Genomic DNA, 26,403 nt, shown 5'->3' on the forward strand with positions numbered 1-26,403 from the left:
TCGGGGGCAGCCAGATTCAGGGCTCAAAGGCATGGACGCTTTCTCTCCTTTTCCCAGCACATCTTCCCCTGTGTTGCTTCCCATCTCAAGCCCCAGACTCTGATTCTCTTAGGCGTAAGTCGTAGGAATCTCAGCCAGATTTTCACTGGGTCTTGTTGACCCTGCCTGGGTCACATTCCCATCCTCAATATAGTTACGGTGGCCAGCGACATGCCCTGTAACTGGCCCAGGACCTGCATGAAGGCTGTGACGAAGAGGGTGGGCCCTTCAGGGGAATGAGAGGGAGGGCAAATGTCCATGACAGGTGACACAGCAGTGGCTCCTCTGAGTAGGAGCCTTCTTGTCAAAGAAGCTGGGGCTCTTTCTGCCTTTTCTCCTTGGAGCGATCCCTGCAGGGGAAAAGGAAAAGGGACAATTGAGGAGGAGCCAGGTGACTGCTCTGTGACAGAGTCACTGTGGACTGGAGATGGCCTTGGGACCAGACCGCATCAGGCAGTCTCCAAGGATGGAGGAGCCGACCTTGCCTGCGTGGAGGGCTCTCGGGGGAAGAAGGACTTGACTGTTCTGGCCTCGGGGATAGGACCAGGCCAGGCAGTGGAAACGGCACGCAGTCCAGCAGTATTCCCATATCTGGAGATCTTTCTAACACACACAGCCACCTCAGGGTTCGGCTGCCCTGAGAGGTTGGGGTTCCTGTTGGATTAGCATTTGTTGAGCCCTCCCAGGAGCCAGGCATGACGCTTTCAGATCTGCCTGCATGATTGCACTTTGCCCCGAGAACAGTCCTGTGCCTTAAGGATTATCATTCCCTGCGGAGGGGTTGAAAGCCTGAATTTCAGAGGTGAGGTGGGAGTCAGATCAAGGCCTGTGGACTCCAGAATCCATATTATTTCTGCTTTCTTGAGCTGCCTTTCAGTTGGAGTAGGGATGTCACTGATGGAATTCTGGTGTCAGATAACCTGCTAACCTTTGATGCTCTTCTGTGATTCTTAAGTAAGTAGATCTAAGTCTCACTTTTCTTATCTACACAATGGAGATAATGATACAAGAATACTGAGAAGAATGAAGAAGACAAAATGGGAAAATGCTTTTAAATATATAAATCTGAGGTCAGCAAAAGGGAGTTTGTGTAGTCTTGACCTCAGGTGTCCCGAGATTGGGAGCAGCAGTGGCTGTGACGGTCTCAACCCTCCCCATGGCCCTGCCTATCATGCTCCTTTGCTTGGGCAGCTGGTGGTGCTTCCAGCTGTCCTGGGTTGCCTTCTTAATACAGACAAGATACATGTGCATTGTATAAAAATAAGAAATACAGACCAGTCAAAAGAACATAAAAATATCCATCACTCTGTTTACCCAAAGCCAACCTCTGTTAACATCTTAGTGTGTTTCCTTTTAGATCTTCTCTATACTTATCATGCGTGTGGCTTTTTTTATAATAAAATGAGATTATATCATGTATACTGCTTTGTGACCTGCTGTCACTTTCTGCAACAACAGATAAATTTCTGCAACATTTTAGCAGCTGTGCAGCATTTCATTGCATGGATAAGCTATAATATATTTAACTAAAAGGCCTCTATTTTGGGCCATGTATGTTGTTTTCAGCTTTTCTCTGTTACATATAAGGATGTGATGAATGCCCTCTCAGCCTGGTCTTTGTGCTTGTTCTTAATGATTTCCCTAGGAGAGGTTTCCAGACGTGGAGTTTCTGGGTCAGAAAAGAAGTATTTCCAGACTGCTGCAGAACGGCTGTGCCTGTGTGCTTTCCTATCTGCGCTATGTGGGACCAGCCGCCTCTCATTCTGACCTTTGATCTGAAAGTGAACATTTTTTTTTCTTTTTTAAAAAATTTATTTATTTTTACATTTATTTTATTTTTAGCTGTGTTGGGTCTTTATTGCTGCGCGCGGGCTTTCTCTAGTTGCAGCGAGCGGGGGCTACTCTTCGTTGCGGTGCGCGGGCTTCTCACTGTGGTGGCTTCTCCTGTTGCAGAGCACGGGCTCTAGGCACGCAGGCTTCAGTAGTTGTGGCACGTGGGCTCAGTAGTTCTGGCTCGTGGGCTCTAGAGCACAGGCTCAGTAGTTGTGGCGCACAGGCTTAGTTGCTCCGTGGCATGTGGGATCTTCCCGGACCCGTGTCCCCTGCATTGGCAGGCCTATTCTTAACCACTGTGCCACCAGGGAAGCCCCTAAACATTTATTCTTCACTTGTATGTTGAGTATAGGCTATTTGGAAAATGAAGAACAATATAAAGCAAAAAATAAAACCAGCCACCCTACTGCCACTTGAGTTAGTTAACAAATTTTACAGGTGTGTTTTTGGGACCAGGGTTCGAACCAGCCTGGGCTTGCACAGTGGTGTGCCTTATGGATATGTTTGAACGAATCGCCTATGGAACATCTGTGTTGTTTCAGGTTTTCCTATTACAAATATGCTCTATAGCTTTTAAAAAAAACTTTATTGAGATATAATTTACATCCCATTAAATACAACCTTTTAAGTGTACAATTCAGTAGTTCAGAAGTTGTGCAACCATCACCACAGTCAATTTTAGAACATTTTCGTCACCCCAGAAAGAAATCTGTACTCATTAACACTCACTTCCTGTTATTTGATTAATGCCCACCCCCCCCCAGCTCTAGCCAGTCACTAATCTACCTTTTGTCTAGAGATTTGCCTATTCTAGACATTTGAGATAAATGGAATGTCCTAACATGTGATGTTTTGTGTCTGGCTTCTTTCACTTGGCATATTTCCAGGGTTCTCACATGTTGCAGCATGTATCTTTCCTTTTTATGGCTGAATAATATTCCATTGTATGAAGGTACCACATTTTGCACATTTTGTTAATCCACGCATCAGCTGATGGACGTGAGGTTGTTCCTGCTTTCTGGCTATTATCAATAATGCTGCCATGAACATTTGTGTACCAGATTTGGGGTGGTTGTATGTGTTCATTTCTCTTGGGTACATACTTAGGAGTGAAATTACTGGGTCACGTGATAACTCTGTGTTTAACTTTTCGGGGAACTGCAAACTGTTTGCCAAAGCGGCTGTATCATTCTGAAAGATTCCAGTTTCTCCACATCCTTGTCAACGCTTTTCTGTTCTTTTGATCACAGTCATCCTAGTGTGTGTGTGATATGGTATCTCACTGTGGTTTTTAACTTGTTTCCCTAATGACTAATGATGTTGAACAATTTTTCATGTGCTTTTTGGCCATTTGTATATCTTTTTTGGAAAAATGTCTATTCAGATCTTGTGCCCATTTTAAAATCGGGTAGTTTGTCTTTTTATTATTGAGTTATAATTGTTCATTTTATATTCTAGATGCAAGTCCCTTTACAGCTATATGGTTTTAAAATATATTCTCCCATTCTATGGGTTGTCTTTTTACTTTCTTGATGGTGTCCTTTGAAATGTAAAAGTTTTAAATTTGGATTAATTTTAGTTTATCTACTTTTTTCTCTTTTGTGCTTTTGGTGTTGTATCTAAGAAACTGTTGCCTCATCATGGTCACAGATCTTTTTTTAACATTTAAAAAGAGTTTTGTAGTTTGAACTCTTACATTTAGGTCTATGATCTACTTTGAGTTAATTTTTGTATATAGTGTGAGGTAGTGGTCCAACTTCATTCTTTTATCTGTGGCTATCCGGTTTTCCAGCACCATTTGTTGAAAGACTATTTCTTCCCCATTGAATTGTTTTGATGTCTTTGTTGAATTTAATTGAATATAAATGTAAAGGTTTATTTCTGGACTCTCAATTCTATTACATTGGTCTGTATATCTATCCTTATGCCAGTACTACTTTATTACTGTAGCTTTGTAGTAAGTTTTAAGATTGGGGAGTGTGAGTCCTCCAACTTTGTTCTTTCCAAGATTGTTTTGGCTTTTCTGCGTCCCTTACATTTCCATATAAATTTTAGGATCAAATAGTCAATTAGTACCAAAAAAAAAAAAGCCTGCTGGGAATTTGATAAGGATTATGTTGAATCTGTAGATCAATTTGGGGAATATTGCCATCTTAACAATATTAAGTCTTCCAATCCACGAACATGGGATGCCTTCTTTAATTTCTTTCAGAAATGTTTTCTAGTTTTTGGTGTACAAGTCTTACATTCCTTTTGTTAAATTTATTGCTAAGTTTTATTCTTTTGGATGCTATCATAAGTGGAATTGTTTTCTTAATTTAATTTTCAGAATGTTCATTGCTAGTGTATAGAAAACACAACTGACTTTTGTATATTGATCTTTTATCCTGTAACCTTGGTGTGCTCATTTATAAGTTCTAATAATTTTTTATGGGTTCTTTAGGGTTTTCTATATATATCATGTCATCTGTAAATAGGATAGTTTTACTTCTTCCTTTCCAATCTGAATGCCTTTCATTTCTTTTTGTTGCCAAACTGCGTTAGCCAGAGGCTCCAGTACAATGTTGCATAGAAGTGACCAGGGCAGAGATCTTTGTCTTCGGGGCAAAGCTTTCAGTCTTTCACCACTATGTTAGCTGTGGGTTTTTCATAAATGGCCTCTATCAGGGTGAAGAAGTATTTCTAGTTTGTTGGGTGTTTTTGATCCTAAAAGGGTGTCAGATTTTGTCAAATGCTTTTTCTGTTGAAATAATTGTGTAATCTTTGTGCCTATTCTTCTATTAGGATGTATTATATTGACTGATTTTCATATGTTAAGCCAACTTTGCATTCCTGGAACAAATCCCACTTGGTCATGGTATATAATCCTTTTGAATGTGTTGCTGGATTTGCTACACTAATATTTTGTTGAGGATTTTTACGTCTGTGTTCATAATGGTGCAGTTTTCTTGGGATGTCTTTGTCTGGTTCTGGTATCAAGATAATACTGGTGTCATAGACTGAGTTGTGAAGTGTTACCTCCTCTTCTACTTTTTGGAAGAGTTTGTGAAGGATTGGTGTTAATTCTCCTTTAAACATTTGGTAGAATTCACCAGTAAGCCATCTGAGCCTGGGCTCTTCTTCATAGGAAGTTTTTGGATTACTAATTCAATCTCTTGATACTCTATTGTTTTAATAGATTTTGAAGCCATTACTTGTTCTCCACTTGCTTCTACATGGCATCTTTTCATTGGAGCCCTGAGCCTTAGATCATGGCAAACCATCGTGCTCAGAAAGGAATGGTCTTTAGCCAGTTGCCATTTTCAGGGTGGATGACTGAGGAATGGTCTCTATTTTCTTCCACAACAATACCTTGAATAGCAGCTCACCCCATGTTACAGAGTAAACTCAAGTACACGTCGTCGTCAAGGGAAACAGCACTTCCTATATTCGCACTTGATTGACACAGTCAGCTTGGTGGATGAGTCCTGTTTTTTCCTGCTAGAAAACCGTCAGCCACTGCCAGGTTTTAAGCAGGAGGAATGACTTAATTAAGTTCATGAGCAAGAAGCATCTTTCTGGCACAGAGTGGAGAATAGATTAGAAGGAATTAGAGATTATGGGGAAGGAGACCGGTTGGGGAGGTGAGCTGGCTTTGGGGTCTGCATTTCAGGGGGCCTGACTTCTGCAGGCTGTTTCCGGGCGCCTGGGCTCCGCCAACAGAAAACACTGGCAGGAAATTAGAGAGCAAGAGGAGGGAGGGGCCAGGGTATTTTTTTTTTTCTCTCTCTGCCTTAGGCAGCACCTTTGACAGCGGCTGCATCTCTCCGGTGGTTCCATCTGTAGTCAGACAGACCCTCCCTCTGTGGCTTCGGCTCCCACCAGGGGGCTTCTGCTGGGTTCCGTCTCCCAAGCAACAGCCCCAGCTCGTCAGCTCTTGTAACTCCACCTCCTCCCTGTATCCTTTCCAGCCCCGGGGTGTTCATGGCCTTCCGCTCTTGCAGAATCCTGGGATGCCATACCATCCTGTTTGGCTTCTCATATGTTTCATCCCTTATGTAGCCGGTCCCATACACTGACTCTCCTTTATTGGAAAGAACTAGAGTGATTCCTTTGTCCTAGCTGGATCCTGACAGATAACTGCAAAAGCCTGGATCGCAGTAGGCGGTGGAGATGGTATGTGTGTTGATGTGGTTGAGGAAGGAACCGAGATGACTGTGAGATTTTTAGCTTAGCTCACTGGGCAGGCAATGCTGTTGCTGAACCAGGTAAGGGTTGCAGGGGGAGGAGCCAATTTCCCTAGGAGGGTGGGGCGAAGACACTGCGTTGAAGTTGAGCAGGATGAGACCGCTGCAACCACAAGGGGGTGCTGTCCAGGGAACCATTCTAATTCTGGGGCTGCTGCTCAGCACAAGGGTCTCTAGGCTCTTGGTTCGTTGGTCAAGATTCGGGAATTGACTGTGTGTAGATTTGGTTACAACCCAGGAGCGGCTGCATCTCGCTCAGGGGACCACAGGGAGTGGGGAGGGCAAGAGGCCCAGCACATAACAGGGGAGCTCTACCTGTAGGCGGAGCGCCTGCCAGGGCTCTGGGCCCACAAAGGGAGGAGGGATGCAGGTGACAGAGGGGTTACGGGACCCAGAACATGTGAGCATTTGCATATTTGTGGCAATTTTATATTCTTAAGTAGGTCGAAGTTAAAATGTGGTGAAGGCGGTAAGCAGTCTGAGGTTTTTTTGTTTGTTTGTTTTTGTTTTTTTTTTTACGGTACGCGGGCCTCATTGGTGTGGCCTCTCCCGTTGTGGAGCACAGGCTCCGGACGCGCAGGCTCACGGGCCCAGCCGCTCCACGGCATGTGGGATCTTCCCGGACCGGGGCACGAACCCGTGTCCCCTGCATCAGCAGGCGGACTCCCAACCACTGCGCCGCCAGGGAAGCCCAGTCTGAGGTTTTAATGTACCACAGGAAAATCCACACTGAGGTCGTCAGGAGCAGACGCCCGCGCCCCCATTGTTACCTTCTCCCCTGTTGTTGAAGCTCGGGTTCCTGATGAGTTCTGCTGACCATAAAAAGTCTAGGGACGGGCGTGCATTTTCCCCATCCTGGAGGCTCTGTCCTGGTCTGGCGGGGCTGGGCCCACACCCTGCTCCGTCCTGCCCACACTCTGCTCCAGGCCACCTGCCGGCTGCCTGCCCGCTTGCCTCAGCCCGGCGGGCCTATTCCCTCCTCCGCCTGTCTTCTCCCTCCAGCTGCGAGTCTCTCATTTCTCCTGTGAGGAGTTCGACCTCGGGGACACCTCGGGGACAACCTCTCCAGCTCCATCGTCCACTTCAACTTCTCCTTCCTCTGATTCTACCTCTATTTATAGTTAGTACCATCCAGTTGGGCATTCTGTTTTTAATTATTTCGCACCTGTCACTTGCCTCTCTCGGACTAGACTGTATGATTGATTAATTCATTAAATCAGCAGATATGTGAGTGCCTGCTCCGGGGGGCGGGCTCTGAGGCTGTACCACATTTAAGCTGCTGGATCCGGCTGCGGATCCCGGCATTGGCACCTGGGACAGTGCCTGCCACACAGGGGTACTTGTGATGGGATGGTTCTTTAAACATTCTCCCCTGGCATCCAGGGCCACACTATCGAAGATAAACTCTACCCGAGTAACACAAGCTGCTTAAGCAAAAGTGCAGGGTTTTTAGTGTATTCTGAAATGCTCTCCATTTTAGATGAAAATAGATTTTGGTTTGGGCCCGATATAAAACAAACCATCTTGTCTCTAATTCTCCTTCTACCCACACTCACCTTCAGGTAGATCATCCCAATTTGTGGACTGTCTTTCAGGCTGTTTGGCTCTGACGAGCCCATCTCTCATGGCTCAGTTCTTTGAAATCCAGGGGCTCTTTGGGCCTCCTTAATGCAGTTTTCTCCCCTGCATTGTGTGCTAGTGGCTGTATTTTTCCCTCTTTGGACTTGGGGCCTTTTTTCTAGGTCCCTGAGGCCTAGACCCATACAACGCGGGCCAGGTTATAAAAGGGGAGTAGTCCAGGCTCCCATTTAATACTTTAAAACCAGGACTTCTGAGTCCTAGCACAGTGCTTGTTCTGCCACCACCCATCACTTGGCTTCCATCATTTCCAAACCATGTCTGGTGTTCATTTTCTTCCCCCAAATGTTCCTGATGCTTTGGGAATGAAAAAAGCATCCTTATTTGGAAAGCTCAGAGCTCTCTGGGGGCGGGAGCAGAGCACAGACTGTTCTGGGGAGAGGGAGGGTGTCAGAGCCGCTCTGCACTCTCCCCCAGTCACCTTGGGACTGGTGCAGCAGAGCAGGAAGCTGTGCTGGGCCCCGGCTGGGCCTCCCTGCCCAGTCCCTTGACCCGTGAGGCAGAGACCTGTGTCTGCCCTGCAGGGACACACCGCAGCCTCGCAAGACAGGGAGAGGAACTCAGGTTTATTAAGCTCCTACTATGGGCCAGGTTCTGGAATAATAGTAATAAATTATTAATAGTAATTACAGCATTAAAAAGAAAAACCTTCCAAACACTCTTTAAGCACTCGCCCCCTAACGCCCTTAATCCTCACACAGGTACCATCCCCAGTTAAGAGGAGGAGTAAAGGGTGGACCCTCTGTTTCAGACCCCCGTTCATTTTCTCCTTTGCTGTCAGATGCTTGCTTTGTGGACTGGGGCCGGTGTATCATTTGTGCAGGCGCTCCCGGGTGCAGAGGTTGCCGATGCCGCACCGAGAGAGGCTGAGTCTACCCTGGTGTGCTGTGAGGTGCCTTGGTTTGCGTTGAGTGGCTCCCAGAGCTGGTTGGACCTTGCAGGAGGTCTTGGAAAAAACATCCTTCTCCCTGAACAGCGTCGATAACACTGGGGCTTCTTACTTAAACAGTAGGATTCTTTGGTACCCTGGCCGCGTTCAAAAACCGGAATTCCACACTAGGCCTCTGAGCGGGTCACATGCCAAAAGTTCCGTCGTGGGCCACACCACAGTGGGGTGGGGAGGACCCTCCAAGCGCAGGGCACCCATCGAGGTCTTCCCGCAGTGCCGGCCGCCGCCGCCAGGGGGCGCGGGAGCCGCGTCCTCGCCGAGGAGTTCGAGCATGCGCGGAGCCGACCCAGCAGCCTTGGCCCTGAAATTTGGATCATTCTAAGATTCTGCTCGAGGTCAGGGAGCCGGGAAGAAGTGTGAACTTGCCAGCCGTCTTTATTAACCTTGGATCAGTGAGCCTCCTAAGGGACTCCTGGGTCATTTCTCGAAAGCTGTGCCTTGGGTAGGCAATTATACACAGGCCTCGCCCGTTCTTACTAGACCGGGAGCCGAACCTCTGCAGCTCCCTGCAGTGACCGCGTTTACAGAGACTCCCACAGGGTCTGACCCCGTTCAGTACGTTAAAGTCAGTGCATGGATGACTTGAAAAGAGAAAGGAATTACAAGTATGAATTCTGGTAGTGGAGGGTTAGCAGGAGTTGATATACCTCCTTTTTTTTCATGGACTGAAAAGTCCCTGGTCATAAGGACTGTAGGGAGAATCCAAAGAGAATTTTCCTAGAGTATTTCTTGGTAGATTGATATCAGGTCTTAAAGTGACAGAACCTAATCCTGACCTTTATGAATTGGATATTTGCTAATGACCATGACCTCCTAGGTATCCTGGAGCTGAACGACAGACTAGTAACATGCAGGATGCTTCCTCCCTGGCAGGAAAATTCTACAGTCTGTTGGAGGCTGGGTCCCAGCTTCTGTAGACCTAACCCCGGTAGTGAGCTCATTGCAGCAGCGCTCAGGGTTGTCTTCGCCAATACCCACTATGTGACCTGGGGCAAATCATGAACCCCCCCTGAGCCTGAATTTCCTCATCTCCATGGTAAGGAGAGGAGAGGAGATAGGGGGATCCAGTTTTTTCCCTTTAGAAGCTGCTTTTTATTCTTTTTGAAGTCTTGAGATCGCTTCAGGCTCAGTGAAAGGAAGTAGTTTGATAGACAACTATCCAGGAGAGGAGGGTATGGGGTGGCAGAGGTGGGGCCCGGGGGGTCCTTGCCGAGTGCTTTTGCCCATGTGCAAAACCCAGAAAATGTGGGAGTACGGGTGTGAGAAGGCGAGGAGCTGTGATGCCGTGGCCTGCTGGGGATCTGCTGTGTAAGCCTTCCAGAGCTGTTTATCTCGGGCGCGGCACTCTCTTAGGCCTCTTCCCATCTAGATTTAACGGTTCTGCGGATGGTGGGAAGCTAGATGCTGCGTTGCATGTAGCCACTCATCTCAGGTTGCTAGTCAGAGCCTCCTGTTTATATTTAGATAGTGTAAGGAGAGTAAGAGCCCTTTTATTGCTGCTGACCCATATTCATATTTAACGTTGGTCGTGTTGATAGACTCTTCATTGGTTCTTTTTTGGGAAACAAGCAGAGACAGAGCCCAAAGAAAGTTTGGGGCCTTAGGTGAAGGTCCACTGAGGTGCTTGTACTTAGTTCTTCTGTGATACCATGTCTGTCTCAGTCACTGTACTCTTCACACTGTTTTGGAAATGTCTTTCTCCTCCATTCCACTAGAGGTAGGCCTTCTCAAGGGAGAAGACCAGGTCCTGCTCCGTGAAGCCCAGCCGTGGTGCTTAGTGAGAATTTGTGGAATGGAGAAAGGGAAGGCACGTCTGTTCACTGGCCACTCTCATTCCTTGCTGTAGTCAGGGCTACACTTGGTACCATAGGGATCCCCTAAGGGTGATGAGTCCACTCTTCTTAGGAAAGAAACTAGAACCAAGACCAAAGTTTACATGGTATCATGTATGAGCAAGGCTGAGGGTCTGTGCTAAAATGTTAACTATGCTTGATTCTGAGGGGTGGGGACATAGATGATTGTTACTGTCTTCTCGATGCTTTTCTGTATTTTATAGATACTCCTCAGAAAATTGAGCACGATTGCAGTTCCCCCCAGGAAAGGTGCTTGTTGATAATAGTAGTTGTTATTTATCAAGTACTTACTTTACGTGTAGCCAGGCACTGGACTAAACCTCATAATACTCGCTTAGAGCAAGTGCTGTTATTTTCATTTGCTTAATGAGGGAACAGAGGCCCCGAGATATCGAGGAAGTTGCTCAAAGTCACAGAGCTAGAAAATGGAGGAGAAGGGTTTGAATCCAAGTCTGTCTACTCCTGTATTTTCATGTATTTTCCATGTCCATGTATTTTCACTTCTTAATATCTTACCCAGCAGATTGGTAGTAGTAATAGGTGTCATTTTTAGCACAAAGATTACAAATAATATAACAAAACATAGGATTACCACCTGACCTACCAATTCTATTCCAGGTATATATCCAAGAGAATTGAAAGCATTTGTCCATACAGAAACCAGTGCATGAATATTCATAGCAGCATGATTCAAAATACCCAAAAGGTGTAAACAACCCAAATGTTCATCAGCTGATGACTGGATAAGTAAAAAGTGTTATACCCATACCATGGAGTATTATGCAGCCATAAAAAATAATGGAATATTTGGAACTAGATAGAGATGGAGGTTGTACAACATTGTGAATGTAGTAAATGTTGCTGAATTGTTCACTTTAAAATGGTTAATTTTATGTTACGTGAATTTCCCCTCAATTTAAAAAAAAGGGATGAAGCACTGATATATGCTACGATAGTATGTACCTTGAAAATATGCTGAGACAAAGAAGTCAGGCACAAAAGGTCGCATATTGTAGGATTCCATTTATGTTAAATATCCGGAATTGGCAAATCCAAAGAGACAGAAAGTGGGTTAGTGGTTTCCAGGGTCAGGGAGGAGGGGGGATGGGGGGCAAGGGCTAATGGGTAAGGTATTTCTTTTTGGGGTGATGAAAATGTCCCAGAATTAGCTAGTGGTGATGGTTCCACAACTGTGTGACTATACTAAAACCACTGAATTGTACACTTTAAACAGATGAATTTTATGGTATACGAATAATATGTCAATAAAGCTGATATTTAAAAAATATATAAAAAGAATATAGCAAAAGAATAAATGCTTCCTCCTGGAGACCTTCCAGCCTACTGTTCTGTAACGAGAATAGTGATATAGAGAATAATCCTGATAGTGGCTGGGTTTTGCGTGCTTACTGTGTGCCAGGCACTGTTTTAAGCACATAACATTTTACATATGAAGTCAGCTGTGGATTAGGAAGCAGGGAGTCTGGCTCCAAAGCCCACACTCTTAGCCACTATGCAGTACCGCTTTACACGTTAAAGACAGATAACTCCGAGATGTGAGAGGCTGAGAGCAAGAATTCAGACGGCAGAGGGTCTGCCACTTACTAGTTGTGTAATCTCGGGTGATTTACTTAACAGCTCAGAGCTCCAGTTCCCTCATCTCTGAAATGAGGATGATAGTGAATTCTCCCTCATTCCTGTGAAGGTTAGAAAAATTATTTTAAACTCTCAGGTGTCTGGCATGTAGCTAGCACTTGTTGCATGTTGTTATTACTAGTATATGGTTACTAAGTAGAGACTTTAAGAACATTAATTCAAATTATAAACTCTTATTTAGTGAGCATTTCAGGTTGAATTAGCATCTCATTTGCTCACAGAATTATAGAGCTGGCAGGGACACTGAAAGATCGTCTGCTGTAGCAGGTGAATGTCTGATTCAAGGCCTGGCATCTCCTTTTATAAGCAGTGTGTGTGTGTGTGTGTGTGTGTGTGTGTGTGTGTGTGTGTGTGTGTGTGTGTGTGTGTGTGTTTGCGCGCACGCGCGTGCGTGCATGTGCATGCATGTATGTATACGTGCACACTTCCTAAGAAGAATATGCTGACTCTGGAAGGAAGACAGCAATTTCTGAAAGCATCCAGAAGGGGCCAACTGTGCCTCCCAGCCCAGAGACCACTAAAAGCAGAGAAGCTCTGGATTGACGGGGTCTTCACAGGAGGTCTAGGCCACCCACCCCCCGCACTGGGTGGTTTCCGTTAGCATCCCCTCTCTACACCCTGTGTCGGGGCTTGTCTTGCACTGTGTTGAGTACATCTGACACCTCTGGGAGCCCGGCTGTTCTAGAGGTGAGAACACAGGACTGGCAATCTGGGGCTGCCTGTACCAGCACTTTGCTTTGAGACTCTTGAATCTCTTTTCCCCAGTTACTTTTCAGCCTTGGAAACTGAGATCCCTGGAATCTGTCTTACTGCCTTTGAAGTCCTTGCCACAGAGACATGGTATCGTAATGAGGTTTTTCTGGTACTTCCAGTTATAAACTGCCCTGTGGGTCATGTTACAGCAAGGCATCAGAGTGTACCTGGCCTGGGCCTGGCTTCAGAGATGCAGTTAAGATAAATGACGAAACAATGCCTAATGTTTTAGTACATAGTTCCTATAATTATATTTTATTGTGTTGCCTTTTGTTGTGTTGCTTAACTTCATGAGAAATTAATTCCCTGTTCATTTTAAGGCGACTTAAAAAAATCAAAATATTTGCTTTGGCTTGTAGTCCTGCACAGTCATCCAGCTCAAGATGGTGTCCCAGTAGTTCAGCCCTCATGACTCAGATGAGGAGAAGAGGCCGGTGATCCCGGGACTTGCCTAGGGTGATGCAGCTCCTGGTGGGAGAGGAAACCACTGCCCTAAGCTCTGGACTCCGATTTCTATGCCTTTACCATTTGAAACTCATTTTTATGGTCACTGCTCTTATCAGATACCGAATATGCTGTCAGCAGCTCCCTGAGACAGGATATTATGAGCAGAGTTTTGTAGTTGGATAGACCAGGGGTCGAAACTTGGCTTTACCCTTTACTAGCTGTGGGACCCTAAGTTCAATCTTATCTATAAGGTTCTGTTAACACCTTCCTCGCCAGGGTGGCTGTGGGGATTTTAAGTGGTGCATGTCAAACCCCAGGCACAGTGCTGCGTGCTGACTAGGGCCTTGACAAACGAACCTTTACTATTACGGAAACTGTGCGGCCTTACGCGCCCAGATCAGGCTCCTAGCTGAGGAATCTCAAGTTTAGACAATCCTGAAAGAATGTGGGGATGTTAACCCCTCAGTGATCGCTGGATTTATTTATTTATCTTTTTGGCAATGAGACGTGTAGCTCTCCACTTGCTCAGCCAAACCTCCAGCCCTTGAGGAAAGAAAATGGAGCTCCCTTTCAGAGGTGACGAAACCTCGGTGTGGAAGGAAACAAGGGACGGAGAGTCCGGGTTGCCATATTATTTTGCATCTGTAAGATGCGCGTAAACAGAGCGATTTGGGGGCTGAACGCATTTGAACTTTTAAGTGTCCAGGGTCCTCAGCTGCCCCTCGTTGACTGGTGTCCCCTCCCAACCGTGATGTTCCACTGGTCCCTGACGGCTGCACAGCACCTTTGCTTCCAGCAGTCCACCCTGCCTCAGACTCTTAGACCATCCATCACCTGGGGCAGAATACACTTGTCCCAGCTCAGGGGCTCCCTTGTAATCTCAGTTCTGGCCCTTGTGCAGACCTCCTGTTTCTTTTCCCACAAGTTTGGGAGGAGGGTAGTACCCATTAAACAGGCCCGAACAGGCTCATGCACATGGAAGAGCTTCGAAGCAGTCAAGTATGACCTAAATGACTTTATTATCATTAGTTTAGTTAAAAGATGTTGCCCTTCATAGAAAGGACCTTTCAGAATCAGAAGTGAGTCCATCTGTGGGAATTTCCCATGGGAAGGGAGATACATTTTGGGTCCAGTGGCTACTCAGCATTCTTTAAATCACAGCATGTAGTCAGCCACTTTTTCCACCCATGCTTTAAAGTTGGCCTTGATGATTGGTCATGGAGCACTTAGCATCTACTCTTTTGTGCACGGCTTTGATTTTGGAGATGCAGATCTTATTGAGATGTTTATTAGGCATCGCTCCCACACCAGCTATTTTTCAAGTCTGATTTTTATTTTTGTCATGCATTTCTCTGGAAAAAAAGTAACCAAAAACATTATTGATGATAGCCTTCCAAACTGACAAGGCATTATCTGACATTTTAATGGGGGCCAATTTGGACTGTGACCTCAGAACTCTGCTTCTCAGATAGTGTCGATCTGATCCCAGACACTTGAAAATTGACAGTCTAGTCCAGAGGTCCTGTAAGCAGCTTTCGACAGAGAACTGCATGTTCTGGAACTGAGCTGCATAGCCACAAATTCACTGTGGTAAATCAAGACTCCGCTGTTGCTCTGAGATGTGCGTGGTGGCATGTGGAATGAATGTCACAGCATTTGGGAGAAGGAAAGGAACAGTATTTACCCTTAAGGGCCTCCTACCCGAGAATGGACTCCTTGCCAAAGACCCATTTGCCAGCCAAGAGCTTAGGTGTCCACATAGTTACCTAATCAGAACACGAATCCACAGAAAACACCGTCTCTCCTCATGGTGGAGGATTAAGTTGTGTAGCTGCTTTGAATATTCTTACCAACTATGCATGGCCATGGATTGTAGCCCTAGATAAGTGGATTTCAGCTATTTCAGAATGTACAGTACAGATGATAGTCAAACTGTGTTGAACTGGATTTGCCTTTTCTTTGACTCAGTGGGCTTGTCAGGTCCCTGAGGGCCTTGGTCATCTTCATGAGCATTAGGGGTCAGAGTCCAGCCTGCAGTAGTATCAAGTGCCAAAGACTAGACCCATTTTTTCCTGGCCCTTTGACATACTCTGGAGAATTTGTTTCCTTTATATTAAGTCCCTGATACCGACTTGCACAGTATTTGGCTGCTTCTCATACAAGCAGAAGGCAGATTATGAAACAATTTATCTCTTTTTGTTGTTTTCTGGAGATTTTAATTTTGTACAAATGAGCACTTAAAGCACATTTAGGAAGCCCCAATCAAGTGCTTGCTTTTGAGTAGTTCCAGAGCTGTTCTACCAAATGGTGAATTTGTTCAGTTTATCTTGTATTCTCCTTCAGAGAAAATTTTAAGAGGTTGAAACAGAGTTCACACTGGAGAGAGGGTGCTTAATAATTTTTTTTTGCAACCATATAAACAACTTTGGCTCTAAAGGAAAGGGAGTGAATATTGAGCACTTAGGACTGGGGGGACATTAAAACAGTTATTATATCTATTCTTCATGTTCAAAAAGTTTAGTAGAGACATGGAAGTTAAAAATAGAACTGAATCTAATTTCTAGAGATGAAAACTACAATGTCTAAGATGAAAAATACACTGAATGTGATTGATGGCAGATTAGACATTGAAGAAAAGATTAGTGAACTTGAAGACGTAGCAATAGACACCATCTAGAATGAAACAGAGTGAAAACTTTTTAAAAAAGTGCAAAGAACATAAGTGAGTTGTGGGATAACTTCAAGTGGCCTAATATGTGTGTAATTGGAGTCCCCTAAGGAAGGGGAAGGGTAAAAAAAAATATTCTGAAGAAATAATGGCTGAATGTTTTTCAGATACTATGAAAACTATAAATCCTCAGATCCAGAAAGTTCAGTGAGGCCCAAGCACAAGAAACATGAAGAAAACGAAACCAAAGCACTTCATAATCCAAACTGCTCATGACCAGTAATAAAGAGAAAATCTTTAAAATAGCCAAAGGAAAGACACATTACATGCAGACGAATAAACATAAGGTGACAGCAGATTTGTTGTAAAAAAACATGCAAGTGAGAATACATAGAGGAACATCTTTAGTTCTAGGAGGGTGGAGGGCATGGGCGGGGGAAGCAACCTGTCAAGTGAATGAAAATGAAAATGTTCTCAAACATGAAGGTGGAATAAAGCCTTTTTCAGACAGACAGTAACTGAAAGCCCTCATCATCAGCTGAACTACACTATAATAAATATTAAAGGAATCCCTTTAGGTAGAAGGAAATACGAATCTGAGCAAAGGAGCAAAGCACACTGGAAATCATAACTATATTAGAGCCTATATCAGTTTTTCCTCCTTATTAAAATGTCTTTAAAACATAATCCACCATTTCAATAAAAATAATCATCATGTAGCATTGGATTTATAATCTGTGTAAAAGTATAATGTATATAATAAGAAGATAAGGACTGGAAAGAGAGAAATGGAAGTATGTAATAGTAAAGGTGTTATGCTGTATGTGAATTAGTATAATATCATTTGACGTAGACTGTGATAAGTTAAACCTTCAAGCAACCACTGACAGCAGTCCTCGGAGACTTCCATACCCTGTTTCAATAAATGATAGAACAAGTCAACAGATGATCAGTAAGGATACAGAAACGTTGCAACAACACAATCTACTAATTTTACCTAGTTGGCATTTATATGTCACTCCACCCAACAACAGAATACACATTCTTTTCAAGATTCTCACCAAGATTGACCATATTCCGGGCCAGAAACAAATTTCGACAAAATTAGAAGGGTTCAAATATGTTCTCTGACTTCTGTCAGAGATCCCCAAGACCACCCTCAGGTCAGTGGTTCACTAGAAAGACTCACAGAACTCAGAAAAGCTATCATACTCATGGTTACAGTTTATTACAACAAAAAGCTACAGATTAAAATTAGTAAAGGCCCATAAGGCAGAGTCCAGAGGGGACCACAAGATTTAAGTCATCTTCTCACAGTGGGGTGATATGAACAGCACTTAGTTCTCCCAGCAACGATGTGGGACAGCACTAATGGTGTACTGCCAGCCAGGGAAACTCGCTCAGGCCATCATGTCCACGGTTTGTATTGGGGGTCAGTCAAGAAGGCATAGAGTGCCATGGAACTTAATTATTTGGTCTCTAGTCTCCCTAGAGGTCAAAGTGGTATAGTGTGGCCTAAGACCTACACTGTAAATCACATTCTAAGTATAACTAAATGGCGTGGCCTGAGGCCCCAGATGTACAAAGACACTCTTATCCGGTAGGATATTCCAAGGGCTTAGAGCTTTTCTCCCAGCTGATCAAAGGCCAGTCCTTTCTTTGGAATGTGCAGAGTTTGAACATCTCAAGCCTGTTTAGTCTTTACTGCATAGACCATAATGGAATTAATTTAGAAATCAGTAACAGAAAGATCTTTGGACAATCCATGAGTGTTTGGACACTAAATAACACATTTTTAAAGACGAAATCAAAAGTTAAATTAGAAAGTATTGTGAACTGAATAAAAATAAAAACATAACATATCAAAATTTGTATGATACTGCTAAAACTACTTGGTGAGAAATTTATCACACAAAGTGCATATATTAGAAAACGAAAAAGGTCTCAGATGTATACTTTGGCTTCCACCCTAAGAAACTGGAAAAGGAAGAATAAATTAAGTCCAGTGTATGCAGAGGAAAGGCAATAATAAAGATCAGAACAGAAATAAATGAAGTAGAAAACAGGAAAATAATAGAGAAAATCAGTGAAACCAAAGTCAATGAAATCAAAAGATCTCAATGAGAATTTCAACTGTTCAACTGGTAAACCGTTAGACTGTCCAGGATGAAAATAGAGGACACAAACTGCCGACATCATGAATGAGAGAGATGTCACCATTAGAGATTCTACAGATACTAAAAGGATCAGGGAGCATTATAAACAACACTATACCAATACATTTGACAACTCAGAAGAAATGGACAAACTACTTAAAAGATGTAAACTACCAAAGCTCACTTAAGAACAAAGAGATTATCTGAACAACCGTATATCAAAGAAATGGAATTTATAGTTAAAAAGCTTCCACACAGAAAACTCCAGGTCCAGATGGCTTTACTGGTAAATTCTACCAAACATTTAAGAACAAAATAGTAATTCTACACGAACTCTTCCAGGAAATTGAAGGGAGGAGAATACTTCTCGAGTCATTTTATGAGGTTAAGACTTACCCTAATACCAAAATCAGACAGAGACATTACAAGGAATCTATAGACAAATATTCCTCAGGAACATAGATGAAAAAAATTCCAAGCAGAAATTTAACAAATCAAATCTAAAAATATAAAAAAAGGATAATACATCATGGTCAATAGGGTTTATCTCAGGAAAGGAAGTTTGGTTTAATATTTGAAAATCAGTCGATTTAATTCACCAGATTAAATAAAAGAGAACAATCCATAGACACAGAAAAAGGATTTGAGGAAATCCAACATCCATTTTTGATATAAACTCTTAGCAAAATTGGTGTAGAAAGGATCTTCCTCAACCTAATAAAGGGCATCTATGAAAATCTGATAGTTAACATCAAACTTCATGTGAAAGACTAAGTGCTTTCTCCCTTAGGTCAGTAATAAGATAAGGATGTCTGCTCTCACCATTTCTATTCAGTGTTGTACTGGAGGTTCTTGACAGTGCAATAAGGCAATAAGGCAATAAATAGAAATAAAGGCATCCAGATTGGAAAGGGGGAAGTAAAACTGTCTTTATTTGCAAACAACATGATTGTGTAGAACTAATAAGTGAATTTAGCAAGGGTACAGAATATAAGATCACTATTCAAAAATCTATTGTATGTCTATATGTTAGCAATGAACAAAAGGAAATGAAAATTAAAACAATACCACTTACAACAGCATAATAAATATGAAATACTTAAATCTAACAAAAGGTTTGCAAGGCGTGCACACTGAAAGCTACAAACCATTGCTCAGAGATGTAAAGAAGACCTACATAAATGAAGAGACATACTCTGTGCATAGGTCAGAAAACTCAATACTGATTTTAATAGACATTTCACCAAAGAAGATGTATGGATAACAAATAAGCACATGAAAAGTCAGTATCATTAGTCATTATGGAAATGCAAATCAGAACCACAATGAGATACCACTTCACACCTACTTAGATGGCTATAACAAGACAGTCAGACAGTAACAAGTATTGACAGGAATGTGGAGAAACTGGAATCCTCATAAGTTGCTGGTAGGAATGTAGAATGGTATAGCCACTTTGGAAAACAAGTGTTTTTTAAACAGTTAAAAGTAAATTTGTCATCTGACCCAACAATTCCACTTCTAGGTATTTACCCAAGAGAATTAAAAATATATGTTCACACAAGAAAATTATACATGAATGTTCATAGCAGCATTATTCATAATAGCCAAAAAGGAAGCAACCCAAATGCCCATTACTGGCAAATGGACAGATAAAATGCACTATATCCATACAGCAGTAGAAAGAAATGGAGTATTGCTGTAACTTGGAGGAACATTGAAAACATTATGCTAAGTGAAAGAAGTTAGACACAAAAGACCAGATATTATATGATTCTGTTTTTATGAAGTGTCCAGAAAAGGTAAATCTACAGAGACAGAAAGCAGATTAACAGTTGCCTGAGGCTGGGGCTGAGAATAGAGATTGATTTGGGCAATCAATCATTTGATCATTTGGGGATGATGGAAATGTTCTTAAACTGGATTGTGTTGATGGTTGTACAACTCTATGAGTTTATTTAAAAAATGTTGAATTTTACTTAAAATGAGTGAATTTTATAGCATGTAAATTATTTCTCAGTAGAGCTATTTTAAAAAAATGATATACTGTATACTGGTAATCCAGACACATAATATTGGTGAAAGAATAGACCAAAAAAATCAGTGGAACAGAATAGAGAGCCCAGAAATAGACCTACTCGACTATAATCAACTGATTTTTGACAAAGGAGCAAAGGCAATTCAATGGGGAAAGGTAGTCTCTTCAACAAATAGTGCTGGAACAAACGAACATACACATGCCACATATATATATATATATGTGTATATATATATGTATATATATAGACAAAAACCTTATACCTTTCACAAATATCAACTCAAAATGGATTGTAGACCTAAATGTAAAATGCCAAACTATAAAACTTCTGGAAGATACCATAGGAGAAAACCTAGGTGACCTTGGATTTAGCAGTGGCGTTTTAGAGACCACACCAAAAGCACAATCCTTGAAATAAAAAATTGATAGGTTGGACTTTATTAAAACTAACAACTTCTGTTCTGTGAAAGACACTGTTAAGAGAATGAAAAGTCACAGACTGCGAGAAAATATTTACAGAATAGATATCTGATAAAGGACACGTATCCAAAATATACAAAGAACTCAAAAGTCAACAGTAAGAAAACAAACAACTGAGTCGAAAAAAGGGCAAAAGATCTGACCAGATGTTTCACCAAAGAAGGTATACAGGTGGCAAATAAGCGTAAGAAAAGATCAATATCATATGCCATTAGGGAACTGCAAGTTAAAACAACAGTGAGACACCCCTATACATACTAGAATGACTAAAATTCAAAAAACTGATAACACCAAGTGTTGACAAGGATGCTGAATAGTAGGAACTCTCATTCATTGCTGGCGGGAATGCAAAATAGTACAGCCACTTTGGAAGACAGTTTAGTAGTTCCTTATAAAGCTAAAAATAAGATCTGATAGAAAAACCCACACAAAATTTTTGGCCAACCCGATAATATTTATTCTTACAAAGCTATCTGTAAATTAAATATATTTATTTAGCTATTTCTTACAAACACATTCTCACCATACAATCCACCAGTTCCCCTTCTTGGTATTTACCCAATTGAGTTGAAGTCTATGTCCACACAAAAACCTGCACGTGAATGTTTATAGTAGCTTTCTTCATAATTGCCAAAACTTGTAAGCAACCGTGGTGCCTTTAAATAATGAATAAATGGAATGTTATTTAACGACAAAAGGAAGTTAGCTATCTGCCTACAAAAAGACATGAAGGGAGCTTAAAAGCATATTTCTACGTGAACGAAGCCAATCTGAAAAGGCTACCTACTGGATGATTGCAATTATATGATATTCTGGACAAAGCAAAACTGTAGAGACAGTAAAAAGATTAGTGGTTGCCACGGGTTCAGGAGGAGGGCTAGAGGGATAGAGCACAATTTTAGGGCAGTGAGTCAATTCTGTACGATGCTGTGATGGTGGATACATGACACCATGCATTTGTTAAAACTCATAGAACTTCACAACCCTAAGAGTGAACCCTAATGTAAACGATGGACTTTAGTTAATAAAAAGTAAGAGTCAATAAAAACAAAAGAAATCATGATGAAACATTAAAAAAGCGCAACCTCAATATAGCTGTTAAACAGTAACAAAATCTTTGGCCGATCCGCACCTTCTGTGACAACGTGGTCACCTCTGAGCTCCCCGGCACACTGTCCTCAGCTGTGGGCTCCCTGTGGATGGAAGTGGTTTCTCCTTCCCATGCAGTACGACCACCTCCTATCACCTTCTACAGCCTGGAGGGACTGTCACAGTTTGATAAGAGCACCTTGGAGGAGGCCCTTCTCAGAGTGATGCATGGGAGGCTCTGGGTCACTTGCTGGCGTTTGGTGTGTTTGGTCCCCTCTGCGGTGGTGTCTGCTCTGAAAGCCAGCAGCTCACTTGACAGGTGTTGCTTGGGAGGCCCCAGACCTGGGTTCTCATTCCTGCTGTGCTGTTAACTGCCTGTCAGGTTTTGGGCAAGTCGCTTACTTTACCATGATGGCTCTCAGCTTCTTCGTCTATAAAATGAGTGGCTTTCCCAGGGACCTCTCTGGCCCCTTCCAGCTGCAGAGCCGGACTGTGTCCGCATTGAAGCTTCTCGCACCCTCGTGCGTGGAGTGAACGTGTGCAGTGTGTGTTTCCCGGTACCCCAGGGCACTTGACACAGCAGAAACCCTCCCCGCGGGGCTCCCTCTCTGCCTCCAATTGCAGGCGGGGACCTGGAGCCCGACGTGCCCCAGCCTGGTTGCCCAGAGCAGGGGCTGAGGTTGGTGCTCGGTTTACACAACAGCTGCTCCTCTCAGCATTGTTGTTTCTCAGTCTTTCATGCTTTCATATCCCGTCCCAGCCCTGAACTCTCTCTTGGCAAAGAGTAACCCCTCCATCTCCCAAGATGTGCCCACACAGCAATGTTCTGGGTGTTTTCTTGGCCTGGAACTGAGAGGTGGCTTGGGGTGTTGTCATCACTACAGAACTCTAGGGCTGAGAGTTGGAAGATTTTCCTGGTAACTGAGGCTCCTGAGAGCATTTAGAAATGTTTTGTTCAATCGGTTAAGTGTACATCATGGGACAGAAGATACTCTGTACCTAGTATTGTGCTGTGAGCCTACCTGTACTTACTTTAAAAAATTCTTTAAGGACCTTGAGACATACTTGAATGGGCAGCTCTGTTAGATCTGAATGGAATCATGGTAAAGTACCCGATCAAATTCTCAACCTGGATATCAAAGTCAAATGGTGCTTTCTGTATATATAGGGGCCTCCTTCATCTGAAACTTATGGATATTCTTTTTGGTACTCCATTTTGCTGTTCCCTTTTGTCCTTAAAGAGAGAGGGCAGAGTATCTGCTTCTCTAATATTATCTGGCCCTCTAGAGCAATATTAAAAAATTAAGCCCCATGGGGCTTCCCTGGTGGCGCAGTGGTTGAGAGTCTGCCTGCCGATGCAGGGGACACGGGTTCGTGCCCCGGTCTGGGAAGATCCCACGTGCCGCGGAGCGGCTGGGCCCGCTGAGCCATGGCCGCTGAGCCTGTGCATCTGGAGCCTGTGCTCCTCAGCGGGGAGAGGCCCCAGCAGTGAGAGGCCCGCGTACCGCAAAAAAAAAAAAAAAAGAAAATTAAGCCCCATGAAAAACAACTTACCCAGTTTTTGTATGTTGATTTTTTTTTTAGGACTTTGTTTAGAGAAGTTGCCTATTTCTTCTTCTACCAGTAATCTCCTTGTGGATCGGGAACAGGATGTCATCACGTGTTATGAGAAGGCAGGGGACATTGCACTCCTGTACCTCCAAGAGATAGAAAGGGTAAGTGAGGACCATGTGTTCGTTCAGTTGATAAGTTTTTAAAATTTCAAATCAGATCTCACAGAACTGTGGTCAGCCTCTGGAAGCCTTCAGCTTGTCTGTCTCTGGGTGCAAAGCTTTGCTTCTGTTCTTTAATGCTATGGAGAATATGGTGGTAAATTGGTGGTAAATAAAGGTGGCACCTTGTGAAAATAGATGGGTCAATGTTTGGGAAGCATTTTAACATCCTCTGAGCAGAAATGACACTATGCATCTGTTTATACCCTCAGTGCCCCGAAGCTGGCTACTCATTCCTGTTCTCATTGGCAAAACAGGCTGAGCTTCCTTTGTACTTGTGTGGATTCTGTACCAACACAGGGTACATCTGGAGTTTGGGAGGCTTTACCTCAATGGTCATGCCAAAGGGCTGCTGGGGACTCTCAACCAACCTGCTTGGAGCAGGCTGTGTTCCTTGAGACCATCTGGGATGGTTTTCTCCCAGCAGTCAGTGGTTTGCCTCTGCTGTGGGGAATGAAACCAGAAGCTGATCAGAGGGCCATCTGAGGAGAGAACGAGTGAGCAAGGCACCCTGAGCTCACGCCCTCAGACAGAGGACGTTGAAGGCTGGATGAGGCTGGGGAGCTTGGGCAATTTGTCTGTTCAGAAGGATCGCTGTCTTTGGCTCTGCTCTTCACTAAGTTACCTCCTTCACTTCTCAGCGTTAATTTTCCTGTCTGTAAAAGGAGCATAATAATGGTTCCTACTTCATGGAGTTCTTGTGGGCATTGTAAAAGGTCGTTTAAATAAAGGCATTTAGCCCAGATTCAGAAACGAATTGGATTCTTGGTAATTGACACTTATTTTTACTAAAAACAATAGCTCCTAGTCAAGTCCGCCCCTTGCAGAGCTTCCTGGTGTTCTAACCAAGGCTGGATCCTGATATTTCCCCTTTCGGACCCAGAGGTGCATCCTGTGAGATTGTTTAAAATGAGTAGAAGTTCTGTGAGACTTTTTGAAAATGGTCAGAATCTTGTTTCCCATCAACTTATGGGTTCTCTGTTTCCTTAAGGATTAGAATAGAGAGGGACTACCAAAGTCTTGATAGTTTTTGTTATTTTATAAGTGTACAGACTGGAAGTAGTTTCTTTCATAGAAATCTTTTTGTAGTGTGTTGATGTGGGTGGCAAGGATCAGAATTACCTTTCAAGAGCAGGGAGAGTAGGGTGAGAGCCACAGAGAAGAGGGGGAGAGGGGGAGAGGATGAAGAGGGGGAGTGGTGTTCGGCCTGGCCCATACCAGAATGGTTTATACATCATGGTTCGCGATATCCAGGAATTCAGGAATATATTTGGCTGTCTTGCCAAAATGTTGTTCTATGAGAAAGGAATTATTTGTTATTCAGAACTGATGGTACGATCTTTAGAGAAATGATCATGCAGCTTGATTTTAAAATCTGCATGATTTTCTTTGTCTACCTCCCTGATGGCCAGTGCTGGGCAGCTGAGAAGTCTGCTTATGCCAGCTAAGCTATTCTTGTGGACCCCACAGTCCTTGCCACTTAGAGGACCTTATTTTGCATTTTACTCTCTGTTGTCACGCTGGGGCCGCCTTCTCCTGGCTGGGAGAAAGGAGGTTCATGTGTTATGTGTGTCTTTAATGATGTGGGAATTGGCAGATCTAGATGTACTTCCTGTTGTGTTCCTTTATAACCACCTATTCACCACTGGGTTCTTTAGCCAGACCAGAAAGGAGACTCTCATAATCGTAGGATTTAAAATAAATATTTTTCGTGGTTTTGAGGAAACAGTGATCATAGGATGTTAGATTTTGAGAAAAAAATGGAGGCCCAGAAAGGGAGACCCCCAAGGACACACAGGAAGTTAGGGCCAAAGCTAAGATTAGAACTCAGCTCTTCTGACACCTAGTTCAGCATCACTTACTTCATTATCCCAGGCCGCTGCCAATAAATGTGGAACCCCGTAGTTTCTTACACCCTTATATGTAGAAAGTGCTCAATAAGTATTTGACCAAGCAAGCCATAGCTCTTAGTAGTGTGGGGAAGCAGCCTCACTCAGTGTATGGTTCAATTTCAGGGTATATATTAGATGACTTTCACATTTCTGGCTCTGATTTTCCAGTCTGAGTTTTCCTTCATGAGAGACCACTTTGGGTCTCCCCAGATCCAGGAAGCTGGGATATTAGCAATGAGAGAGATTGAATGAATGAAACATCTGTTTTGACTGTAGTAGATGCTCAATAAATTATCTGTGACTAATTAGAAGTCTAGGGGAAAAATGACCTTCCTTAAGTGACCACTGGGCTTGGTGGAAGTTCAGGGGTTTTTATGAGGCAAGACAATGGTGCCATGCAGAGGAAGATACCTGTTTGGCCTTTTTTTTCTTCCTTTAACTTAAGTGACTTTTAAGAATTATGCTAAATTGAAAACAAATGTTAGGAAAATAAAATCTGAAGGAAGCAAAAGACTGGGGCAAGCTTAGGTAAATAGTGCTTTGCTTTTCTGGGTAGGTAGCCCTTTAAGTAGAAAACCCCACACACTGTTCCTGTGTTTGTTCTGCTGGGCAAAGACAGTCTTTTAGTGGTTTTTCCCCTCATTTCCCAGCCATTCTAAAGCGAAGAAACTTCTGTTTGCCGGGACCTTTTGGCATTTTATTTATGTGTTGCCTCTTAATGTCACTCACTAGCAAGGATAAAATTTGAGGAGAACTTTTGAGCACAGTTTGGAGTATTGTGGAAAATGTTTTTTCATAATCTGGAACCATCGATTTGTTTCTGCTGCAGCCTCATTCCTCTTCTAGTTTCTCTAAGAGTGGGTATGTTTAGCAACGTTAGTGTTGTTTGTTTCCTGAAGGGCGGGGGCTCTTCA

General features: G+C 43.2%; 1 protein-coding gene and 1 long non-coding RNA gene across 7 annotated transcripts in view; one reads left to right on the forward strand and one right to left on the reverse strand.

Annotated features, from left to right (window-relative positions):
* The window catches only part of TTC7B (tetratricopeptide repeat domain 7B), a 239,921-nt gene that overhangs the window by 35,109 nt on the left and 178,409 nt on the right, over positions 1–26,403 (forward strand). For 5 of the 6 annotated variants that reach the window (XM_060170014.1, XM_060170084.1, XM_060170174.1 and 2 more), the window contains one exon: positions 23,410–23,540. In XM_060170014.1, the coding sequence (XP_060025997.1) occupies positions 23,410–23,540 (131 nt within the window). Of the gene's footprint in view, positions 1–23,409; positions 23,541–26,403 lie in introns of those variants that run through there. The other variant, XM_060170465.1, reaches the window with a different exon arrangement.
* Positions 21,170–22,393, reverse strand: LOC132529439 (uncharacterized). The gene is made up of 2 exons (XR_009543465.1): positions 21,869–22,393; positions 21,170–21,392 (listed from the first exon to the last, which is right to left on the reverse strand). It is a non-coding gene; the product is annotated as an uncharacterized LOC132529439 (long non-coding RNA).

Source organism: Lagenorhynchus albirostris, chromosome 1, assembly GCF_949774975.1.
Source record: "Lagenorhynchus albirostris chromosome 1, mLagAlb1.1, whole genome shotgun sequence".
Classification (NCBI taxonomy): Eukaryota; Metazoa; Chordata; class Mammalia; order Artiodactyla; family Delphinidae; genus Lagenorhynchus; species Lagenorhynchus albirostris.